Below are 25,791 nucleotides of genomic sequence, written 5' to 3' on the forward strand. Positions count from 1 at the left end.
AATAGGCAAAGATATGGAGATTGTGCTCCAGAGACACGGGAGAGATGATGTTCCTCAGTTTACTGGTCTTTAATCTTGATTGCAGGTAAACATAAATGTTCAGGTTTCTGTTCCATATTTAGCTGTGAGATTTACATTTTAGCAGACGTTCTTATCCAGAGTGACTTACAGGATCAATTAGGGTTAAGTGCCTTGCTCAAAGGCACACCGACAAAAAACAATTCTCCTCACCTAGTCGTCTCAAGGATTCAAGCCAGCAACCTTTCGGTTACTGCCACCCAGATTTTCCAATAAAGCTGTATTTATGTAATTGTAGTGTCCATACAATGTGATCTGAAATAACAATGAATAGAATAATATCAATATTATGGCTTGACAGGTTATAATAAGTAGGCAGGGCGAATGAACTGCACAGTCACTATGGGAGCTCTTTCCACAGCAGGCCGGTTAAATTGTGCAGAAGAGCATTTTTTTACTCTGTAAATTGTTAAGCTAGTGAGAAATTGAAATGTTGATTTATTTTTACATCCTTAATTATTTTATATTGCACTAATTTCCTGTACGTGGACAGTATGTGTTAGTTTTTAGTTAGTTTCTAAGTAATATGATCACTATTATGGTACATGTATGTGTAGGTAGTGCATTTTATGTTTAGGTTTTCAATATATCACAAACTGTTCATTAATTATTGATTTGCACACTTAAAAACAGTGTTTTGACATTGGGCTATTTATCAAAAGTGATTGTCAATGGGAAGCAGCAACAACATAATTTTCAATGTATGTTTTAGGAATATAAATGGAACTTTCAAAATCAATTTTCAATAGTATATGTAATGACCTCGCTGGATCATAAAGGAACAATTGTCCAGACAAAGGAATGAATTTACGAATTCACGGTTTATTCCCAGCTCCGCACAGGCTACTGTTTGGCCGTAGCCCACGCCAAATAAATGAAAGATACCCGTATAAAACAACCATGACCTTCTCTTGTGAAGACCAGACGTAAGAGAGAGAACAATGGCTAAAACATGGTCTTAAACATGCAATGCTCCATCCCCCTGCCAACCCCCCTCCACGCCACTCCACCAACCAGAACATTCCAGGCATTCCCGTGATTGGCTCATAGCAGGTTGATTGGCATGTCAGACCCCGTGAACACTGGTACTGGTAAGTACAACACAACCAACTAACAGCATAACACATAACACACAGCTGTCTGTGCGGGTCGCTACACAGCCCCCCCCACCACAAAGTCCCTCGTCCCCGACAGAATAAACAAAGTCTCTGAAGCGACCCGGAGGTCTCCTTTGCCTGCGTGGCCGTGATGGTTGCAGAGTGTCCAGATGTGAAACAGGGGGTTCAGTCCGTGGCAGGGGGCTGCCCCTCTGGGGCCCAGGGGATGAAGTCAGGGACATGGGGGACAAGGATGAGGGAACGGGGTATACAGTCCGTGGCTCCGGGGAACCACGCGGTGACACAGGGAGGGAGACTGGGGGAGTGGGCTGTCTGGAGCCTTGTCTGCGGCGCCAGGGGGTAGGCTGGTGAATGTCATTGCCAGAGAGGAGAATTGTGGGGGTCCCTGGGGTTTGGGGAGAAGAGGCCCCTCTGTGTGGGGCTAGCTTGTCCCATAACAAAAAAAAGCTGCACCTGGTAAACAACCTCCCCTACCCTCTGCAGGGCTCCACCCAGTACCTGTCCAACTTGGGGCATCTGCCTTTCTTTCTCAGGGGGCTATAGACCCAGAATAGCTCCCCAGCCACAAAGTGCCTTCCCCGGGTGTGCAGATCATAGTTCCTCTGCTGCCTCACACCTGCATTCACCAGCTGCTCTCTGGCGAAGGTGTGGGCTGTCTCCAGGCGGTCCTGGAGTCTCCGGGCATACTCCGGCCCTGGGGGAACAAGAGGGCTATCCAGGGGCAGACCAAACGCCATCTCTGCAGGGGTGCAGATCTCTCTCCCCAACATGAGGAGGGCAGGCGTGCAGGAAATGGAGGCTTGGATAGCGGAGCGGCATGCCATGAGGACCATAGGCAGGTGCTTGTCCCAGTCACACTGGTGTTTGGCAGAGACGATGGCCAGCTGCTGTCCAAGCGTTTTGTTGAAGCACTCCACAAGGCCATCACTTTGAGGATGGAGAGGAGTAGTGCGGGTCTTGTGCATACCCAGCCTCTCACACATGGTGGCGAACACACGGGACTCAAAGTTTCTGCCTTCGTCGTTGTGGATGGACTCCGCAGCTCCAAACCTGCTGAACATCCCCGCTGTCAGGGAGTCGACAATGGCCTCTGCCTCCTGGTAAGGCAGAGCATAGGCCTCGGGCCATTTTGTGAAATAGTCCATGGCTGTGAGCACCCAGCGGTTTCCACTGTCTGTGGTGGGGAACGGCCCAACTACATCAACTCCCACCCTCTCCATGGGAGCCCCCACTGGGAACTGTTGGAGCTGAGCATGAGAGCGGCCTGGAGGGCCCTTTCTCGCTGTGCAGTTGTCACAGCGGCGGCAAAAGTCCTCCACATCACTCTTGTGCTGCCCACAATAAAAGCCTTGACGGAGGCCGCAGAGTGTTTTTGTGACCCCAAAGTGTCCAGTCTCCACCACCCCATGAGTGCTTTGGAGCACAGCCTCCCGCAGTGCTTTTGGGACCACCACCTGCCACCTCTGCTCTCCCGTAGCTGACTCCTTCCATGCCCGCTGTAGCACGCCATCAACCAGCCACAGTCTCTCAAACTTTGACCACAACCCTTTGGTCGCGAGTGAGACACAGCTCTCTCTCACGGCCCTCTCTCCGCTCACAGTGGCGGCAGCCGTCTGCAGTACAGGGCTGACGGGACATTGCATCGGCGTTGGAGTGGCGTGCCCCTGCCCTGTGCACCACTGTGAAGTCGTACGGCTGAAGCTCCTCCAACCAGCGTGCCACCTGCCCACCTGCCCCTCTGAAAGACATGAGCCACTGGAGAGCAAAGTGGTCAGTCCTCACAGTAAAGGGCAGGCCACCCAGGTAGTACTTGAACTCATGTTTGTTGAATGTTTTGCTGAAGTATGTCACCACTCTCTCCCCCTCTGGCCACACCTGGGCCAGCACCCCACCCATGCCCATATTGCTTGCGTCCGTGTACAGGATAAAGGGCAATGTGAGGTCAGGGGGGGCGAGCACAGGGGCCTTGATCAGTGCACTTGTGAGGGTGCTGAAGGCCTCCTCGCACTCCACTATCCAAGTGAAGGCCTTGTCCTCGGGCAGCAGGTGGTTCAGGGGAGCACCCTCGTCTGCTTCTGGGGGACATGGAGCCTTGCTCCCCCATCCGCGCCAGTGGGCGCCTCCTGAAGATGGTGGAGGTTGGGAAAGAGAGCCAGGGGTCCGCACTACCGCATCTATGCGGACCCCAAGCCATTTCCCTGAGCTCTGGGAGACATGGGGCATTCCTCGCGCAGATGGCCTGGCTGGCCACACCCCCAGCAGACCCTGGGACCAGGGCGTGTGTTTCGTGCTGCCTGTAGCGACACAGCACGAATTAGTTCAGTCATTTCAGCCACCCATGCAGGCTTTTCCGGCTCTGGGCTGCTCTGCCCATTGGCTCGGACAGTGGGTCTGTCTCCCTGCATCTTCATTCGACCACCCCCCAAAATTAGCTAACATTTCAAACTGAGCATGAAAAGCTTCCCAATCCGCCTTACCGGAGTACTTCGGGGTCTTAGCAGATACGGACGCAATCGGGAACTGGACGCCGCCATGTTTGTTTACATCCTGAGCCTCAGATTCCTCGTCCCGCAGTGTTGACGTCACCCTTTGGTCCGCCCATTAGAATCCGCGCGAAGCACAGTCGACGAAGAACTCATACCTGCTTCAGCCGCCATCATTCTAGCGGTCTCCATCAAGCGGCCTCTGTGCTCCGATGCCCTGGCGATCTCCTCAGCCAGATCCTCCGACGTCCATGCACACGCACCTCCTTGGCTATAAACGTCCCCTACCTCCACCTTCACTTTCGGATTCCCTCGAAGCATTTTCAACCCCCGTTCTCACGTATGTTAACTAGCCACCGTAGTCAGCTAGCTAGCTGGCAAATTTTTATATACATTTTTACTTCTGACACCAATAAATGTAATGATCAAAAAAGTTATAATTTGATTCGGATTGGGGTGACAAAAAAAGGCTTATCAAAAACCTATAGGATCCAATCAGATTACTTTTGATTTCCAATAAGAAAAAACTAGTCCAATAGAATTCCAATAGGATTCTGATAGGATTGTGAGAATCATATAGGGTCCAATAGGAAAAAAATAGTCCAATATAATTCCAATAGGATTCTGATACAGGTGACACAAATCCTATAGGACTGTGAGAATCCTATTGGATCCAATATGATTACTTTTCATTTCCAATAGGAAAAAAGTAGTCCAATAGGATTCTAATAGAGGTGCCACATAATCCCATAGGTTTGTGAGAATCCTCTGGGATTATATTGGAAAAATCACTAATCCTATAGGATTTTTTGACTAGGGAGATAATCTCCTATTCAGAACCACAGCCTCCTAGAGTACATTTTCAAACCCACTGTCCTTGTGAATGACAGAATATTTCTCTTGCTGTTCTGTTTACTGTGTATGTCGTAATGGCAAAACACATCTAATTGTAATAATGAAACAAACACAATATCAAACCGAGGACAGCTGCAGCTTTTTTCACAGTAATTTACTCCTGTTGCTAATTTCTTGGGTGATAGAATATATAAAGAATCCCAATCTTCCCCATCACCTGTGCCTAGGTTGAGAGGTCTAACAGTGCTCCCCGATCCAAACCCAAAAAGGCGGGCACCAGGTTAGCAAGCCAGGGGGGCAAACCTGTGAAGAAGGCTAAAGAGCAGAAGCTGCAAGGCAGCACAGCACTGCGGGGCACCAAGCAGAAGACCTTGGAGAACCAGCCCACTGAGTCCAGGCCTGCGGAGATGGACAAGGAGAAAAGTAAAGAGATGAACAACAAACTGGCTGAGGCAAAAGAGTAAAAATCATTTAGCACTACTTCTACCTTTTATTCTTCTTTGAGGGAAAGAACACAAAGGCTGCAAAATAGAGGTTCTCATCCCCTTTTAAGTTTTGTCTCTCTTTTCTCTCTCTCTCTCTCTGCTCTCTATCTCTCCTCTTTCTGCTCTCTCTCTCTCTCTTTCACTCTCTTCTCTCTGCCAATTGGCTAAGTTAGTAGTAGTTACAGTAAATGTGAGTTGGGACATGACATGTCGTTTCTTCCCTGCCTCACATTACATTAGATCACCGTACTAATGAGGGGATGTGTGCATCCGCTTCCTCTGCTTCCTGATGCCACCGACCACCCACCTTTCTCCGTCTCCATCTCAAGGTTGCCATGGCTACCAATGAACGCCGCGTGCTATTGTTGCATGAGCTCACCGATTAGCAATCCTGTGTGGTTGGCTTCCATCTTCCAACTGAAAAGATTGCTTTGTTGAGTTTATCAAGGATTTTTGGGAAAGAGAATACCATGTAAATTGGCTCACTGAATGGACTTGATCTTTATAGCTGTAACTTGCTAAATTTATCCAAAGATAGATACTCATCTAGAATTATGGTCTGAAAATCTTTGATAAATGTGCAGCTTGGTTTTTCTAGAGTGTATTGATCCATGGCTGAGTGTATGCCTGCTCTGTAGGTCCTGAATGCTGTCTTCCTGTGTACACGGGCCTCCAAGTCTGTCTGTAATCAGATTGCCATTACTAAGATGCTTTGTTAAACTTTGCCATCATTCTTGAATGAAATCTTATTTTGTAAACCTAATAACTGTTGATTGTGGATGATGTGGGAATGGTTTTGAGAAAATAATTGTCAGGTAAACATTTAAAACCTCATACTGTCTCATTCAAAGTGTTCTCTCTATTCACAGGAAAATTAGTTCAAGTTATTTTAAAGGGCAGACAAGGATATCTTGTTTCATCAACCTTGTTGCCAAACCAGGAGCCATCTGGGATTCAGTAACATGATGATGCATTACTAGACCAGTTATTTGCACAGCAGATAAATTAAATGTTACTATCATGAAATTATAATTACATTAGCCATTTGAATAACTACATTACATGTCACTGAGTCACCATAGGAAATTGATTTTGTGGCTCTGTGGTCGTTAGCTATGCTTTCACCCAGACCATGCAGACTCTGTGTAGATATAGCTCAGTGGAGTGGCAGGATCGCTTTTTAATCCTGCATAGAGCAGCCTAACCTATAACCTCACACACCCCCGCCTACAGCCCCTCCCCTCCTCTCAGACACACACACACACACAGAGCCATGGTTGACTGTAACCAACGTGATTAGGCCCCCATGGGACTAGCAGATGGGACCCCAGCAACGCTGTCACATCCCAGAGGTCTAAAGTGGTGTCTGGCTGGATGTGATATTAGTCCACACTAGTAGGAGCGGATTCATGGTTTTATAATCATATGTCATTTATTATGTTTTATTTATTCATCTATTTGTTTGGGTATGAAACATTGATTACCACCTCTGCTAATACTTCTCTTTATTGAATAATAATGAGTCTGTGATGTGATGGTAAGTTGAATGCTGGCCGTTTGGAATGCTTCTTTTTCTCAAATTATTATCTGTATGTGTCTGTCTAACACAGGCCTCAATGAACTGGCCTCTTCCCTGAACCAGGTGTGTGTTTAAGTGTGTGGATTTGATTAGGTTGACAAGATTACGTGTAGATGACAAGATTATATTCAACGCATTCAACTTCGAATCAATCTCTCTCTGCTGCCTTCCATGGCAATCTAAATATTGTAGGCATAGGCTAACAATGTAGAGCAACTTGATATTTCTCCCCTGTGATTTCATTGAATTAGGACAAGCAGCGAAACTCAATTCTATATTTGGTTTACATTTGTGTTATACTTCTGCATATGTTTGCAGTTTCTTGAAAGGGATAAAATGAGTGAGCAAGGAAAATGATCTGTATTACAAATGAAAACCTAATTATGTCAAAATTAATCAAGTTAGACTTGTCCCCTTTGTATTGGCTGTATAGTGCCAGTGGAGCTCTATTTGCTGTAAGTAATAGTATGCTACTAGACGTCTGCTTGTGTCTTAGCAGACAGTAGTAAAGACCAGAACAGCGTCTCAGACTCCTGGGATAGGATAGGCCTCAATAGAGCAGTGCATTGTGCAGGACTTGTCATGTCATGGGTCAACCCCCACCTCCTCACACTCCCCAGTCTCTTTCTTGTGTTGTTGTCATCTGTTGTGCTAGTCAGTGTCCCCTGACTCCCTCGCTCCCCTCAGTGTTGAGTAATGGAGTGTGTTGTCTCTCCATTTGCCATGGTGGTGTCTTGGTTAGTATGTCACAATGAATCACCACACCGTATTCCACAGACTGAGCATGAACCCACGGAGCAGAAGGCGAGGGCCATCTTATTAGCATTTTGCAGCCTTTGGATGGGGGAGGGGGATGCTTTCTCTCGTAACACATGAAGGAGGGGTTGGGGGGTCATACATGTAAAGTGCTGACACACAACCCACCCGGTGCTATCGATTTTGAATCCAAGCATTAGAATCAAACGCTAAAAATTGTAAGTAATAATGGTACAAAGAAGTTATTTGTTGGGCCAATATATTTTACTGTGACGTGCTTGTGTTTCTCTCTGCTTGCTCCTATTTACTGAAATATGAATAAATGCAAAAGCAGAAAAAGCAGTGTGGTTCTTGGTTCTTTGTGTTGAAACGTATGGAGGAGGGGGAAAGAACAGTGGTTGCAGGTATTTGTTTAAATGTTTTTGTGTCTTTGTGAGATGAGATGATTTTTAGAGAGTGAATCCACATGGAAGAAAAAAACAATCCTCTTCAGATTTTCTTTAGCGCTTATCAAAGCTCATCAAAGACATTCTGGCATGAGTTCTGACATCCTTTCAAGAGCTTGAATATTGCTGCTACAGTATGTTATTTTGCATCATGTGTCCCAATATATTCAAAGCCTAAATTATACAGCAATGTACAATTTAAGGATGGGTAGAACATTATTACAGAATTAGATGTCATGTAAATACACTGGGCCAACAAACTGTACAAATTTACACAATGTAATGATTTATGAAAGGTCCTTTTTTTGGCTGTGAGAATGTGTGAGACATTTGGATATATTTTCTGAAACCATTTTAATCATGTAATTACTATATTTTTCAGCTTTATCTGGTATCATGAGTAGCTTTTTGAGGATGTGAAATCCTACATCTAGAAAATCTAATGAGTGACATTCTGATTCATTTGAAGGGTTGTGCTAAAACAGTACCACTACATACAGCTCTGTCAGCCAATCCGTGATACAGGCTGGGTGCAGACGCTTAAGCAACACCTGTGGGGCTGTGCACTACCCATTCCAAGGTAACCTAAAAACACACACAGCCATAAATCTCTCATTATCATGCATATGTGCTCATAAAATGTAATTCAGTCATGATTTCTTCGATATTTGATAGTGGCACGGTTTTGTTTTGAAAGTGACCCACCATGAATCTCTCTGTACTAGGTAACAGTTCCCACCAGGTGAGATTCCTCTTCCATATGGAAACAAGAGTAGGGGAGTGAGTGAGGTGAGTGAGTGAGTGAGTGAGGTGAGTGAGTGAGTGAGTGAGTGAGTGAGTGAGTGAGTGAGTGGTCGGTCGGTCGGTTGGGCTGGCTGGCTGGCTGTGTGAGTGAGTGCTCGCAAGTTGGCTGTCACATCCTATACTGTAGGTATGGCGCCTTAAGGTTCTTAAGGAGGCCTTGGGCCTGTATTGTTCTATTAAAATGTCTATAGTCCAGTCCAACTTTGGAGCCCTCTATGAGCTACTGGAAGATGCTAGATGCATTCATTGCTCGTGGTTAGATAAAAAATAGGTCAAGGCTAAACAAATTGCATGGCTGTGTAGTAAACCGTGACTGTCAAGGGATTCACACAGATGACTAGAGATGCCAATCCTTTAAAGCAACTGGATTAGCCATACCATGCAATCACTGTATTATTTGATATAACATTATTTGGTATTATATCAAACTGATATTGTAATTACCCGCATGTTACCAGTCTGATTATATAGAAATGATTAATAAACATGTTGGATAAGACACCTTACAGATGTTTATATTAACACATAGTTATACATCTTAACTTTTTTGTTGTATCATTGTTGATCATTTGATGTAATGATGTTATGTTGTTTGAGTTAGATCGGCAATCCAAATGTTATACCGTAGTACCAAATGTGATACTAAATATAACATAACGATTTATTTTCTTAAATGTATATTGAATGTGTATTGGGATGGGTTTGAATAGGGTGGGTGCACTGAAACTCTAGCTGTAAAGAGAGACAATTTCTGCTACTAGAGAAGATTGTAAGTGCATGTTTTAATCTCTTCAAGTTTCTAGCTCATTTTAGGTTAGATTATTTCTGAATGTCCTGTGGCTGTGTATCCTTGAACACCCTGAGCCTCTCATTAGACTCTCATTATTCCCATTAGTACGCTCTAGCTTTTAGTCTGAAAAGGTATCAGGTGACAGATTGGATTCAAACTCGGAGAGCAGTGGCTATTTAGTAACACAAAATCCCTCAACAGAAATTGATCAAATCCTCACTCTGATTGAAGAACAATGCCAACTTTTGTTCGGATTTGAAGAAGGTATGTGTTTTCTTTGTAAATGCCAACAGTCTGTTCCAGAATGAAGATTAGGGGAAAAAATATGAATTGTTTAAGTCCACCAACACAGTCTTTTTGAGCAACATTAGATTTAGTGACAAGAAACCGAGAGTAGCTTTGCCTGAGAATGAGCTTCATGCCCACACAGTATCAATCTGATGTTGTCCACTGATATGAGTAGTCACAGGGTGCTCAACTCAGCAGAATGCTTTTTGATTGGCCTTTGAGAAATGCCTCATCCTGTGTATCTTTGTTTGTGCCTTTTTATTTGTATTTCAACTATGTGCTGCCTCACCTCCTAGAGAGCCTAATGGCGAGGTTCTCCGACCCGGTGATCATCATTCCCAGGGTGCCGTTGGAGGAGAACCAGAAACACTGGAGGAAAGACCCGGACCACGGAGGAGCGGCGGAGTAGTGCGCTTTTCCCCTGATGTAAAGTAGAAGTAGATCCACTAGATCTACACTGTAGGCCTGTGGTGCACAGGGAGGGACTATTGTCCTGATCTGTTCTGTACTGTGCATATCTAGTATTTTCAACTGAGTTCTATTCATGAAGAGAAATACCCCATTAAGAACTCCTCTGAGTGAGGTAAACCCACATACACGTAGTGTGTTTGAAACAGCGTAATGGTCATAGCTGTTTGAGCAATTGCAAATGCAAAAGGTGCTATAAATAGAATTTCCATGACATGCTCATGTTTGAAAATAATGTGTTTCATCGGTCATGATATTAGAAATGCCAAACCATAAAGTGCTTATTGAAAAAATGAAACGGTACTGTACTATATATTGCTAAATTCAAATGCAAATAAATATATATAACTTGTGGATTTGCTAATCTGTGTTGCATTTTTACTGGTGTGTGAAGTGTGTAAACACACTTCAAAATTAATATCAAGGTTCTCAGGCCACCCTTTTGTGAAGCAGAAATGCTTTAGGACACATATACATTTTTCATTTACTGTATGAGTTTCATTCTTGTCTAGTGAATATTTGTGTGATAATGCTTATAAGTTCTTGCGTGAAGGGGGTTTTAGCTCTTGGCTGGCGCAGCTGTTTCTCTGTCACTCTTCATATTACTCTTCATTAAGAACCCCTCTCTTCTTTCTTTGATTATGCAGTAAAAGATGAGGAAAGAGTTAGTATTAAATAATAAGAGTAATCAGTACAGATGTGTACAGATGTGCTCTGCTGCCTCCTCCTCAATGTGCCTACCCAGAGGAGTAAACACACAAGCATGCACACAAGACTTTGATGTGAAGCCTTCACATCTTCACATGACACTACAAGGACTTGAGTTGCTCATCAGGATTGGAGGACTCGTATCTCTGAGGACGATTCTTCTCCTATAGACTGTGTCTCATCACACACAAGTCTCCTCCTACTACCAGTAAACATAGCTATTACAATTAATAGGAAATCATAGCCTACAAACAGTCCAACTAGAATCTTGTTGCAAAGTTATTGTCGGTTATAACGATTAGAGGATATTTCAGTAATTGTCCATAGAAAGCTGTTGTCTATGACAGGGACATGGATAGAGGAGAGATATATTTTTTTTTTCTTTTCTCACCCATCTACACACAATACCCCTTAATGACAAAGTGAAAACATATTTTTAGAAATGTTAGCAAATGTATTGAAAATTAAATACAGAAATATCTCATTTACATAACTATTCACACCCCTAAATCAATAATTTGTAGAAACACCTTTGGCAGTGATTACAGCTGTGTGTCTCTAAGAGCTTTCCACACCTGGATTGTGCAACATTTGCCCATTATTCTTTTCAAAATTCTTCAAGCTCTGTCAAATTGATTGTTGATCTTTGCTAGACAATCCTTTACAGGTCTTGCCATATATTTTCAAGTAGAGTTAAGTCAAAACTGTAACTCAGCCACAGGGAAACATTTACTCTTCTTGGTAAGCAACTCCAGTGTAGATTTGGCCTTGTGTTTAAGGTTATTGTCCTGCTGAAACGTGAATTCATCTCCCAGTGTCTGTTGGAAAGTAGACTGAATCTGGTTTTCCTCATTCCAAAATCATGGGCATTAATATGGAGTCCGTCCCCCCTTTGCTGCTAGAACAACTTCATTACACAAATACATATCACCTGAAAATGATTAAATCCAATAAGCATTCAAGTTTATATGGTTTGGAGTTCGAAATTGTGAATAGAAATAATGATAAGATCAGAATACTCACTTGCCTAATAATTGTGCACGCAGTGTACATTTTAAATATGGGTGGCCCCGGGAATCAATCCCACAACCCTGGCAGTGCAAGGCTCTGCTTGACCAACTGAGCCATACAGGACCATGCGGTAATACGACCTCTTAAAGTAGTGAATGTCCTCACCTTCAGCGGTAATTATGTAGTTGAGGTGCATAGAGCAAACCCTGGCTGATTATGGTACATAAATGGACAATGGGCTAAAAGTAAGAGGAAGAGAGGAAATTAATTAGTAATGATCTGTGTGAGGTCTGAGCACTGAGAAGGGACTGGTCTGAAAGCCCAGGTAGATGACTGAACACATAGACAGACAGAACGACTGCTTGGGCGATAAATGCTGTCTGTGTCTGTCCTATCTGCCACAGAGACGGACAGACTCAGATAAATGGACTGGGGATGGAAGAGAGGAGGAGGGGTGTATATTTGATTAATTTGACCTTTATTTAACTAGGCAAGTCAGTTAAGAACAAATTATTATTTACAATGAAGGGAAGGAGGACAGAATGATCAAATTGTAGCCATTCCATGGATGTGACCTAGAATGCTGTTTATTGGATGTTGAAAATAAAATACATTACTTTTCCGCGGCCCGCCTGTTATATTTTTGGACAGGACTCCCCAGACACTCATAGTGGTACTTAACAATGGGGGTTCTTAGGAAATTCAGTGCAGCTTTCTGTGTTTTCTTATTCACTCTGAATGTTATGTATGAACCAACACATCTGCCCACCATAAAAGAAAACCTGTCCTGATATCCCTAACAAAGCCAGATTCATTGCTAAAGGAATCTCTAATTAGGTCATTAGATCGGGGGAAGAATCCATATAACAAAATTGCAGAGTTGGATCATTGGGAATCAAACCTATGGCACTGAAAATCATTCAATGAATTTTATTGAAGGAGGATGTTATTCTGGTGGGTACTGAATCTACACTTCACTCAGCTTACAATGTCGGTATAACTGTAACAAACACCCCCGTGCACACTGAGGCTGCGCCAGAGGTGTTTCCATGGAAACGGGTTGCCAGTAAGGGCGGGCAGCTGTATGGGTTAATTGGGGGTGGGGTTTATATGAGCCCACCTCAACACAGATGTTACCCCCCCCCCCCCCACCCCCCAGGTCTCCAGGGTACGCCTCTCAAAGAAACCAGCCTCTTGGTTACCATGTATCCCTCCACAGGACTCGCCTCTCAGAGAGAGAAAGACGTGTCACAAACAACTCACCTACCAGGATTATCAGCACCCATTAGCAGAAGGCTCAGCGGTTTGAACTGAACTAGAAGGGATTTGATACTGTGAAGTGGTGGTTTATGAATGTAACCATATGTAATTAATGTTGTCATAACACTGTAATATCACATCTGTGTCCTACCTATATGTACAGGGGCCATGTTTTTTGTTGTTGTTTTGTTTTACAGTGGTTTCATGCAATGAGCCAACAGTGTCCTCTAGTGTATGGATCATTACAGTACTTCTAAGATTGGATCACAAATTCAACATAAGTACTTATTGTATTTCACCTCATAAATAGACTGGGTAAATATTCTCTTCCACTGCTACAAATGATCCAATATTCAAATCATTCCTTTTTATTTCTATGGTTTTTATTAACATATTTCACATTTCATCAGGTCAATATTCCAGGGCGTGTTAGCTATTGACTTAAGAAGACTTCAGGATATGCTGATAAAATAAATGTTATTTCCATAATTAAAAACGGTAGATTTTCTCAGTTATAGAAAAACATCTGTTTAAAATAAAATAAAGTGATTGTAGCATATATATTTTATAAATACAATTTTCTATACAAATCTGATCTTAACTAGACTGTTACAAATCTGGTAAATGGTGCCTTGTATTCGGTATGTACGTATTTAAATGTTTCGATGTTGAAATAATTGAAGAAACGTTGATGTTATTCAAATGAATAATGAGTTGTGGACTTTGATACACTTTTCTAATAATATATCTTTATTTCAATTAAACTATCTATATTGACTCGTTCATTACACTGACTACTACACAACAGGCATTGCAGCTTGAATCCCAACTTTAATATCTCTTTAAGTTCCCTAAAACTAGCCTAAAAGCGTTCCAGTGCTAAGCATCAAAAACATGATAGGTAAAGTTCTCTTGCTTGGGTTTGAGGCTGAAGCTGTAGGTTCCAATTCGCTTCCTGTAGCAGAAGAACAAGAACGAGAGACTCCCGACGAAGAGGAGGAACAGTCCTATTCCCAGTAAGATGTAGTCCACCAGACGAAGAGTAACAGAGCTCTCTTTGACGGACACTGCCAGAAAACATGTCAGAATACATTAACTCCCCAATATGTACATCTGATCATCATCATATACTGTATATCATGGGCTATAAGTAGGACATTCTGGATATTTGGGATATTATCAGTAGCCTAGTCATCATGCTGTCACAGTATAGCTTATTTTGATGCAGTCACACTTTGAAGAGCATTTACCTTGGTGTGATCGAAGGAATGGTCCACAGGTTGCTTTTCCCGTTCCCATTAGATTAGAAAATCTTTCTGTCCGCTCAATACAATCCTAACAAAAATGAAATATATGGAAAGAGAACAGCATTGAACTAGTTAAACTTCTTCTCCTAGTAGAGAAGTTTTCAAAAGCCTCTAGGGTAGCCATTCCAAAATGGTTGAACACAGTGGCTGAAATTAAACTGGAAATACCCGGAGCTGGACTCCTGCACCTATTAGGGGTGGCAGGTAGCCTAGTGGTTAGAGCGTTGGACTAGTAACCGAAAGGTTGCAAGATCGAATCCCCGAGATCGAATCCCCGAGATCGAATCCCCGAGATCGAATCCCCAACCGAAAGGTTGCAAGATCGAATCCCCGAGATCGAATCCCAAACCGAAAGGTTGCAAGATCGAATCCCCGAGCTGACAAGGTAAACATTTGTCATTCTGCCCCTGAAGAAGGCAGTTAACCCACTGTTCCCAGGCCGTCATTGAAAATAAGAATTTGTTGTTAACTGACTTGCCTAGTTAAATAAAGGTTAAAAAAAAAAAAAATGTTAAAGGGATAGTCAGGCAGAGCCGAGCTCCAGCACCTTGGGTTAAAGGGAGAGTCATGCAGAGCTGAGCTCCAGCACCATACGGGTTCAAAAAAGACTAGGATAAAGTATTAATCCTAACTCAAACCCCTAACCCTAGAATAGTAATACATTGTACTCAAAGCAGTAAGCCTAACTCTAATCCTAATTTTGGCATAACACTTATATTCAACCCGCCAGGACTTCCCCAATTCCCAATTTAACCCCTGGTTGAACAGTAAATCTAGACATCAATGTACATACTGTATACTTGAGTAGTACAGTATGAATAAAGATGGACAGATACTCACAGGCTGGCAGGTGGCTGAGCCAGTCTCAACACAGATATGAATCTGGCAGTGCAAGTAGATGACATTGAGGTTGACGTAGGAGAAGATGCGAAGGGACAGGCGAGACTTGCTGGAGTTGCCGTTCTCCAAGACTGTGGTGTATGTGTTGGGGAGGGGACAGCTGATGAGAAAAGAGACAGAGAGAGATAGATTACTGGCAGAAATCTTAGAAAGTACCTAAACACATCTGAATCTTCAGGAACATTTCCATTCTATTCTGTTCTACTCCATGCCACTTAATGAAAACCTAGCATCTAGAAACTAACTATGATAGGGCAACATAAAAATAAATTGTAGAACAGACCTGTTTTCCAGGAACAAGTAAATTGTTGGTTCCAAGGGGTTGCTGCTCTGGGTGGCCCAGCACTTGTTGATGACCACTATGATCTGGTCAATTGTGGAGTTGACGCTGACCTCGACCACAACGTCCTCCTCGGGAGACAGGCTGTAGTTCTGAGGGAGAGGGGACATTCCATTCAGGAGCTGAACCGTCACATGGAAAGTCCCTGAGCCCATGACGGCATCTTTGATCATGTCATACCTGTCAACAAAATATGTCATGAATAACAGCATGCTGAATATGTCATAGTTCATAGATAATGCATTACTATATACTGTATGTTAATCAGAGAGACATTTCAAGCCTTTATTGAGTAGAGTTATGTGTAATTAGTTTCAGTCTAGCTGAGCAGTGATTTGTGGGTGTAAAATGGTGGTGACCATAGTGACGGTAGATAGAGTAACCATGGCGCCTGGCACAGCGTACCCTGTGGGGCCATAACCCGCAGAGATGAGGATGCTCCTCCCAAATGTACACATGATGGGGACCTCCAGCTGTACTGTAGGAACTCTCGTTTTGCTGTCGGGCAGGCTCTGGAGATCCATGGAATTGAACAGAGTCGTCTGAGCAGTGTAATGAGTGCTATTCTGAAATACAAAAGTTGACAGGGGAATGGGAAAGTTATTTTACTTTCTAACAGACCATGAGGACAGTTCAATCTAGTTTGGTCATCAAACATCTGCACCTACAAGAGACCATGTTCACAGGCTGCATGTTGTTTTGCATATTTTTGTTGTTGTTGCATGTTTTGACTAAATAAGGACATTTAAACCTGTAAAATCCAGGTCTGTTATGTACTGTACATTATAGAATAGCATTTTATTTACCCAAAACACACCAGAGACAATGCTCGTTGTGACACAAAGGGGCAATAGTTAGCATCATCTAGCCACTGACTCACAAATGTACTGACTCACATATAAGAGCTGTGTGTTACACTGGTCCCAAGCCACCGTCAGCTGGACATGGCTGCTGTTCGCTTCGTTCACGCCACACTCCTGTCTCCCCAGGTAGAGGGAAGAGTCCCCAATGTGCCTCGCCTCCAGGAAGTCCCTCGCAACTGTCACGATGATATAGCTGGCCCTGCACTCCACAGAGATGCCCCTCGTATAAGAAACCAGAATAGCCAAAGATGTTGGAGTCTTAGGCTGCAGACTCGTTGTGATGAGACCGCTAGTCACAGTGGTGGTCATTGCTGTAGGAACGTCAGTGGTGGTTGTGGTTGGAACTGGGGTCATGGTTGTGATTAGGATTAGAGTAGCGGTTGAAACAGTGTTGTTGATTCTAACGGCATTGTTGGTTGTAACTGGTGTGTTGATTGTAGTTATAGTTTTATTGTTGGATGTGATTGAGGTTGTATTGTAGGTTGTAGTGGTTGAAACTGTATTGTTGGTTGTAACCAGAGTGTTGGTTGTGGTTGTGATTGTAGCTGGAGCTGTGGTCGTCTGGACAGGTGTCGTGATGGGCATTGTAGGTATGGTTGTGGTCAAAGGTGCTGCAAGGCAAAAATATGAAAATTACAGGTTGAACTGTAGTGAACTGATTAGGCAATGAAGCCTGAAGTACTCTAGTATCTCCAAATACCTATGAATTAAGACTATCAAACTAAAGTGAAAGAAAGGATTCTCTATTGTCTACCTGAACAGCCCCGTCCTGGCCTGGAGGGGTTGGAGTCAGTGAATCCGTCCAGACAGAGACAGCTGTAGGAGCCCCAGGTGTTAGTGCACTGGGCCCATGGGGAGCAGTCCATGTCCCCTGTACTGCACTCATCATCATCTGTTAGAGACAAAAACAAAAATAGAACTGGCATTGAAAATCAGGTTAACAGTTGATGCAGATTGGTATCCCAAAATGTGCCCTCCATCTAATACTCACAGAGAGTTACCTTCTTTCATATTTAACCTACAGTATATTTCATCAGGAAGTCCCATTGATACAAATAATAGTTTTCAAGATGGCCAATTTAAGACCTGGCACATTATCTTGTGCACATTCCTTTTATCAAAATCAAAGTATTCTTACAAATGTAAAAGGTTAAGACAGTGTTACCATCTATACGGGTGTTGTTGCTGTCAACAGTGTATATGGAGCTGTTCTGTAGGGCCTGCATCAGAGCAGAGGACACCTGCAGGATGACCTGGGACTGACTGGGTGTGAAGATGATGATGAAGTTCACTACTACACTGCCAGGAGTCAGGCCTGTGATCTGAACCCTCACATCTCCTGAGTTCACCAGGGCCAGGATATAAGGAGGGAGAGACTGGAGGATCTATGAGACAGTTAGTGGAGACAGGGTGTTTGTGTCAGTGTTGTTTGATAGAAACTACAACATTACAACATGTATGAACTACAACATGTAGGAACTACAAAACATGTGTAGGTGTCTTTATTACATCATTCATGTATTCCATGTTTCTACTATTAGTGAGGACAATGACATCATTCAAACATTCAAAAAACATTTATCAAAGCATTCGTTGTGCGATAGCCTTGTACCTCTTTCTCAATACTACGACTGAGATTCTGATACTCCTGGCTAGTGGGGTACAGCAAGGCATCAGTGAACTGCACGTTGGTCAGGCGAACTGTTGCTCGAAGTGTCTGTGCAGCTGTGGATGGGATACACTCATCCAGTCAATGCACTGCAGTAACAAGAAAAGCAATGGTGTAAAGTACTTCAGTAAAAATACTTTAAAGTACTACTTAAGTAGTTTTTTGGGGTATCTGTACTTTACAATTAATATTTTTGACTACTTTTATTTTTACTTCACTACATTCCAAAAGAAAATGATGTACTTTTTACTCCATTCATTTTCCCTGACACCCAAAAGTACCCATTACATTTTGAATGCTTAGCAGGACAGGAAAAGGGTCCAATTCACACACCTATCAAGAGAGCATCCCTGATCATCCCTACTGCCTACGATCTGGCGGACTGTCTGAGTGTTGGAGTGTGACGCTGGCTATCCGTAAATTAAAAAACAAGACAATGGTGCCGTCTGGTTTGCTGAACATGTTTAGGATAGGGGGCAGTATTTTCACAGCCGGATAAAAAAACGTACCCGATTTAATCTGGTTATTACTCCTGCCCAGAAACTAGAATATGCATATAATTGTTTGATTTGGATAGAAAAGACCCTAAAGTTTCTAAAACTGTTTGAATGGTGTCTGTCAGTATAACAGAACTCATATGGCAGGCCAAAACCTGAGAAGATTCTATACAGGAAGTGCCCTCTCTGACAATTTCTTGGCCTTCTAAAGCCTCTTTATCGAAAACAGAGGATCTCTGCTGTAACGTGACATTTTCTAAGGCTCCCATAGGCTCTCAGAAGGCGCCAGAACGGGGAATGATGACTCTGCAGTCCCTGGCTGAAAAACAGTAGCACATTTGGATAGTGGTCGATCTGAGAACAATGAAACGAGTGCGCGCATGAAGAGTCCATTTTACATTTTCAGTCTTTGAACGAAAACGACGTCTCCCGGTCGGAATATTATCGCTATTTTACGAGAAAAATCGCAGAAAAATTTATTTTAAACAGCGTTTGACATGCTTCGAAGTACGGTAATGAAATATTTAGAAATTTTTTGTCACGATACGCGCCGGCGCGTTCCCCTTCGGATAGTGTCTTGAACGCAAGAACAAAACACCGCTATTTGGATATAACTATGGATTATTTGGAACCAAAACAACATTGGGTGTAACGTAGAAGTCCTGGGAGTGCATTCTGACGAAGAACAGTAAAGGTAATCCAATTTTTCTTATAGTAAATCTGAGTTTGGTGAGTGCCAAACTTGGTGGGTGTCAAAATAGCTAGCCATGATGGCCGGGCTATCTACTCAGAATATTGCAAAATGTGCTTTCACCGAAAAGCTATTTTAAAATCGGACACCGCGATTGCATAAAGGAGTTCTGTATCTATAATTCTTTAAATAATTGTTATGTTTTTTGTGAACGTTTATCGTGAGTAATTTAGTAAATTCACCGGAAGTTTTCGGTGGGTATGCTAGTTCTGAACGTCACATGCTAATGTAAAAAGCTGGTTTTTGATATAAATATGAACTTGATTGAACAAAACATGCATGTATTGTATAACATAATGTCCTAGGAGTGTCATCTGATGAAGATCATCAAAGGTTAGTGCTGCATTTAGCTGTGGTTTTGGTTTTTGTGACATTATATGCTAGCTTGAAAAATGTGTGTGTGATTATTTCTGGCTGGGTACTCTCCTGACATAATCTAATGTTTTGCTTTCGTTGTAAAGCCTTTTTGAAATCGGACAATGTGGTTAGATAAAGGAGAGTCTTGTCTTTAAAATGGTGTAAAATAGTCATATGTTTGAAAAATTGAAGTTTTGGGATTTTTGAGGAGTTTGTAATTCGCGCCACGCCCTATCATTGGATATTGGAGCGGTGTTCCACTAGCGGAACATCTAGATGTAAGAGGTTTTAATATAAGCAATTTGAAATCATTTATACTTTTACTTTTGATACTTAAGTATGTTTTAGCAATTACATGTACTTTTGATACTTAAGTATAATTAAAACCAAATAACTTTAGACTCTTACTCAAGTAGTATTTTACTGGGGGACTTTCACTTTTACTTGAGTCATTTTCTATTAAGGTATCTTTACTTTTACTCAAGTATGGCATTTGGGTAGTTTTTCCACCACTGTAGAAAAGTTTAATATCTGCTATAGGAGTCAACATTACGTGAAAGTGTTTTGCTGTGCCAGTGTGTAATGAATAAAGTACACAGCATCAGTTAGGAGAACACAACCCTCATAACAATTAAAGTTTGTGCACATTACAGTTAGTTGATCTGTCGAACATCCTGCACATGGTACTAACCAGTTTTAACCAGCAGCAGAAGGCTGGCCCAATGTCTCCCACAGGCACAAGGAGTGACAGTGACATTGTAGAGAACCCCAGGTTGCAGCCCTGTCACCTCCCAGACGGACAGCTTTGTCTCCCAGCGTCCCTTGACCTCTGACCCCTCCTTCAACACCACGAGGAAGCTGAGCCCGCTCTGGGATTGGCCAGTCCAGGACAGGCAGAAAGAGAAGCCAGTAACATTGGAGGCCTGCAAGTTGGTGGTGGGGGTTGGGTCTGGGGGAGAGGGTAGAAGGGAATCAATAGTCAATCTCACCTTGAAATATTACAGCATCTGAGCTGCTTTGAAATTAGTTGTGATTTTGTTAAGTGTTCAATGTATTAAAACAATTAGATTAAAGTGGAGCACTTTGGAAAATATTATCCAAACAGCCTCAAGGGCTCCGAGAAACAGCAGGGGAGTCATTGGGGGAAACTGATATTGGAGAAAAATATTGTCACTGTTATACACTGTATAAAGAGAGTGTTATTGATTTACATACGGCATGTGGATGGTGGTAGTGAGGATACACTCAGATACATGTCCTCCACAGTAGGTCCCATGCTGGTTTGGGGTATGGAGGTGGAGAGGGGTAGGGTAGGAGTGTTGTTGTTAGTGGTATTCTGCAGTGAGGTGGGACTACTCCAGGATGTGAGAGCTGTACTGGTCTCAGACCTGTTGGAGCTGGTTATAGCTAGGTCATGTGTGGTAACAGGTACATGGGTGGAGCTCAGCATCATGCCCCTGTCTGTGGTTGTAGCTACGGCTGTTAGGTTATCAATAAAGCTGGAGTCCCAGGACTGATAGCTGGTGCTGTTGGGTGGCGACTCTGTTGCATTGGCCCACCGAAACGTATGAGTGGCATTACTGGGCAGGGCTGAGGTCACAAGGTAAGCAGCTGAAAGCAGAACAAATAGGTTGAGAGTGTGAGTTAAACATTTTAATTTTGACATTCATTTAATATAACCCAGAGTTAGTATACACCACTCCCTGTTCTTACCTTGGCAGTCTACCCCTGTGTTGTTGGGGTTCAGATCAGTGAATCCAGGATGGCAGGTGCAGCTGTAGGAGCCCTCTGTGTTGGCACAGTCTGCTTGACGTGAGCAGCTGCTGAGAGCAGCATAGGTACACTCATCTATATCTGAAAGGACAGCAGCATAATGTGTGTTATAAACTCAGCAAAAAAAGAAACGTCCTTTCACTGTCAACTGCGTTTATTTTCAGCAAACTTAACATGTGTAAATATTTGTATGAACATAAGATTCAAAAACTGAGACATAAACTGAACAAGTTCCACAGACATGTAACTAACAGAAATGGAATCATGTGTCCCTAATCAAAGGGGGGGGGGGGGGGGGGGGGGTCAAAATCAAAACTAACAGTCAGTATCTGGTGTGGCCACCAGCTGCATTAAGTACTGCAGTGCATCTCCTCCTCATGGACTGCACCAGATGTGCCAGTTGTTGCTGTGAGATGTTACCCCACTCTTCCACCAAGGCACCTGCAAGTTCCTGAACATTTCTGGGGAGAATGTCCCTAGCCCCTAACCCTCCGATCCAACAGGTCCCAGACGTGCTCAATGGGATTGAGATCCGGGCTCTTCGCAGGCCATGGCAGAACACTGACATTCCTGTCTTGCAGGAAATCACGCACAAAATGAGCAGTATGGCTGGTGGCATTGTCATGCTGGAGGGTCATGTCAGGATGAGCCTGCCGGAAGGGTACCACATGAGGGAGGATGATGTCTTCCCTGTAACGCACAGTGTTGAGATTGCCTGCAATGACAACAAGCTCAGTCCGATGATGCTGTGACACACCGCCCCAGACCAATCGATCCCGCTCCAGAGTACAGGCATCGGTGTAATGCTCATTCCTTCGACGATAAACGCGAATCCGACCATCACCCCTGGTGAGACAAAACCGCGACTAGTCAGTGAAGAGCACTTTTTGCCAGTCCTGGCTGGTCCAGCGACGGTGGGTTTGTGCCCATAGGCGACGTTGTGGCCGGTGATGTCTGTTGAGGACCTGCCTTACAACAGGCCTACAAGCCCTCAGTCCAGCCTCTCTCAGCCTATTGCGGACAGTCTGAGCACTGATGGAGGGATTGTGCGTTCCTGGTGTAACTCTGGCAGTTGTTGTTGCCATCCTGACCTGTCCCGCAGGTGTGATGTTCGGATGTACCGATCCTGTGCAGGTGTTGTTACATGTGGTCTGCCACTGCGAGGATGATCAGCTGTCCGTCCTGTCTCCCTGTAGCACTGTCTTACAGTACGGACATTGCAATTTATTGCCCTGACCACATCTGCAGTGCTCATGCCTCCTTGCAGCATGCCTAAGGCACATTCATGCAGATGAGCAGGGACCCTGGGCATCTTTCTTTTGGCGTTTTTCAGAGTCAGTAGAAAGGCCTCTTTAGTGTTCTAAGTTTTCATAACTGTGACCTTAATTGCCTACCGTCTGTAAGCTGTCAGTGTCTTAACGACCGTTCCACAGGTGCATGTTCATTAATTGTTTATGGTTCATTGAACAAGCATGGGAAACAGTGTTTAAACCCTTTACAATGAAGATCTGTTAAGTTCTTCAGATTTTTACGAATTATCTTTGAAAGACAGGGTCCTGAAAAAGGGACGTTTCTTTTTTTGCTGAGTTTATGTAGACACTGTGTATGTCTACAGGATATATAATATATTCCCTTTCATGAATGTGTGTGCGCGCGTGCATGATTGTGCGTGTGCGTGTTCATGTGTGTGTTCATGTGTGTGAGTATGCGTGCTTGTGTGCACATCTGTGTGTGTTTTTGTGAGTGTATGATTGTGTGTTTTCACTGGTGTGGTGTGTGTTTTTCTGAGTGTGTCAATGACACATTTTTTTAATTTCCAGAGGAAACATGTCACAGATGAGTGTGAAGGGGAAATGGAAGCAGAGTGGGACACCGTGGTGTTACTGAGTCAGCACAGTGTTCTCAGTAACACGAGTATAACTCCAACACAGACTACATAATCATAGCCACCAGAAAACCCAACAAAGTCGACAGACAGATGTTACCAGAAATACTGTATATGGTGCTCACTTACCTTATCTAGAGATATTTATGGCCCTGGATGTTACACACTACAAAAGCCTGTGTATTTACACCCCACAGTGCAGTACTGTATCCTCTTACCTTCAACTGACACAGAGGTGACTTCTTCAATGTGTTTGAGAAGAAGGTGCAGCTTTGTGGTCGTGTTGGACAAGGACAGAGTTTCAGGGGAACCAATCAGCATAGATGAAGCGGTTCTAAATGGTCCTACAGGCCAGGAGCTGATGTAGTATACAGAGACGTCAGAGGAGTCCAGGGCTCCGGTCACCTATAAGCCAATACAGAATGGTCAAGGCCTATACTGGGCACACACACTGAGAAATGTAGGGGCAATATAATGGACCGTCATTGAGAAGAACATAGGGAGAGATACAGTAGCCTACCACAGAGTGCAAAAGCCTTGTGTGGTTCATGATTCCCCCGTCCATGGATATCAGCTGCTGGTAATCTGTCTTCACAGTCACAGTGACGTTGAACCAACAGCCTCTATTGCCTGAGTGAAAAAATAACGAATAACGGTTTGCAATATGATTTTATGTGCCGTGATGTTTACACAATTGCAGTTATTATACAATTTAAACATATGTCTTGAATCACTTCAACAATAAAGTTGATCTGGGATCTGTACTCACCTGTATGTTGAGGGTTGGTGCAAAAAGAGTGGCCCTCTCTCTGGCAGCACTTTTGCCACCCTGGGCAGTCTGAGTCCCATTCACACCCTGTATTCCTGGGTGCGTCCACTACACCCTTGGGGCAGGAGCCTGGTTTGGCAGTGAACTCTCCACTTCTGTTCATAGCTTAATCAATGAGAGATACAGAAATAGAGAGAGTATCATATCAAATGTTTACAAAGAGCACTGTAAATAGCAAACTACGAACTGTATTCTTGGTCGACAGCCCCATCTATTGATCTTTGTTAGATACTTCATAAAAAGGGGTCTCCGTGACTACAGGTCCTGATTGTTGTAGGGCAGGGTGCTGATGTAAATTGTGAAAATTAGAAAACTGTTAAATATGTTCTTTACACATAGATACTTCTGTGTGCTCCTAAATATACTTTCTTTTCATGATGAACAAGTCCTAAAATATAAGCTGGACCACTCACGTAAAGCACAGTAGCTGCCCACTTGTTCATAGCCGTCACAGCACCTCATAACCTCCTCGGTGACATTCATGTACTCAGTCCAATAGGCTGTTTTGTAAAGAGTGACCATACACGTCTTCCAGGGTAGCCATCCTCCACACAACCTCCGGTCGCTGTAGGAGGTCTTATAGGACCACACTTTACTCACCACCGTGCTCTCATGTCCAGTACACAGGTGGTAGCTGGACATAGACAGGTCATATCCTGAAATAAAGAAATACTTATGTTATATAGTATCTAAAGGAGACAATGCTGTTCTTTATGTTTGCAGAATGTAAGACAAATGGGAAGGGAATTCCAAACAACTGCTACAAATACATAATATTGGAAAGTAAGTATTTGCATATCAATGTTGCATAAATAACAGGATATATACACACGAACACATAACAAAAGGTTTTAATTTCCACAACAGCCAGCATTCATATAGGGCCAAGGAGTGCCCACACTATAAACGCACGTACAGTATGCAACATTTGATGATTTGCACCTGGTTTTAGAAACAGAATCAAAACTGATTAGCAGATATAAGCTACCTGTCTCCACCTGTACAAAGAAAACATTAACAAAGATATCATGGAACATGGCAATAAACAGTAAAGCATACACATTTTCATATTATTGATTGTGTCATAACTTATTGTCCTACCTTTATACAAAGTGCTGTGTCCCCTACAGAGGTCAAGAAGAGCCACGGCCAGACTGAGAGAGAACATCCAACTCATCTTGAATAAATGAAATACGCCACGTATTCAAGGACCATGCTGCACTACCATTTTCAGAGCTGAGCTTTTGGTAACGATTCTGAGATTCTTTTCCCTCGTCGTCCACACCCCCTGATATCCTCCACCCTTGCTCCCACAGTCCCCAGTGTAACATACTGCATGGCAATATCTAGATGGAGAGTGCATACAGCTATATGGAGACGGTGTATCCATTCACATTTGGTTGAAGTGACATTTCTGGAATCAAATCGATCCCTTTGTTTGTTCCTATGTTCCTGTATGTTTCCTGTATTTAAAAGTACTGTGCATCCCTA

The 25,791-nt window shown here is 43.2% G+C and overlaps 2 protein-coding genes across 4 annotated transcripts in view; one reads left to right on the forward strand and one right to left on the reverse strand.

Moving 5' to 3' along the window:
• Nucleotides 1-10,514, forward strand: part of LOC106603536 (microtubule-associated protein 6 homolog) — a 38,997-nt gene extending 28,483 nt beyond the window's left edge. For all 3 annotated transcript variants that reach the window (XM_014197364.3, XM_082974604.1, XM_082974603.1), the window contains 3 exons: nt 4,762-4,994; nt 5,260-8,380; nt 9,979-10,514. In XM_014197364.3, the coding sequence (XP_014052839.1) occupies nt 4,762-4,994; nt 5,260-5,272 (246 nt within the window). In that variant the 3' untranslated portion in view covers nt 5,273-8,380; nt 9,979-10,514. The remainder of the gene's footprint in view (nt 1-4,761; nt 4,995-5,259; nt 8,381-9,978) is intronic.
• Nucleotides 10,515-13,513: 2,999 nt separating this feature from the next.
• LOC106603535 (uromodulin-like 1) lies at nt 13,514-25,533 on the reverse strand. Its single transcript, XM_014197360.3, has 17 exons — nt 25,402-25,533; nt 24,714-24,956; nt 24,241-24,405; nt 23,992-24,101; nt 23,690-23,876; nt 21,527-21,667; nt 21,029-21,424; nt 20,505-20,762; nt 18,152-18,264; nt 17,705-17,924; nt 17,294-17,431; nt 16,573-17,150; nt 16,082-16,242; nt 15,620-15,856; nt 15,277-15,436; nt 14,380-14,464; nt 13,514-14,196 (listed from the first exon to the last, which is right to left on the reverse strand). The coding sequence occupies exons 1-17, from the start codon at nt 25,475-25,477 to the stop codon at nt 14,009-14,011; spliced, it is 3,456 nt and encodes a 1,151-aa protein (XP_014052835.3). The 5' UTR covers nt 25,478-25,533; the 3' UTR covers nt 13,514-14,008.
• Nucleotides 25,534-25,791: the final 258 nt, after the last annotated feature.

This window comes from Salmo salar, chromosome 04, assembly GCF_965601325.2.
Source record: "Salmo salar chromosome 04, fSalSal1, whole genome shotgun sequence".
Taxonomy (NCBI): domain Eukaryota; kingdom Metazoa; phylum Chordata; class Actinopteri; order Salmoniformes; family Salmonidae; genus Salmo; species Salmo salar.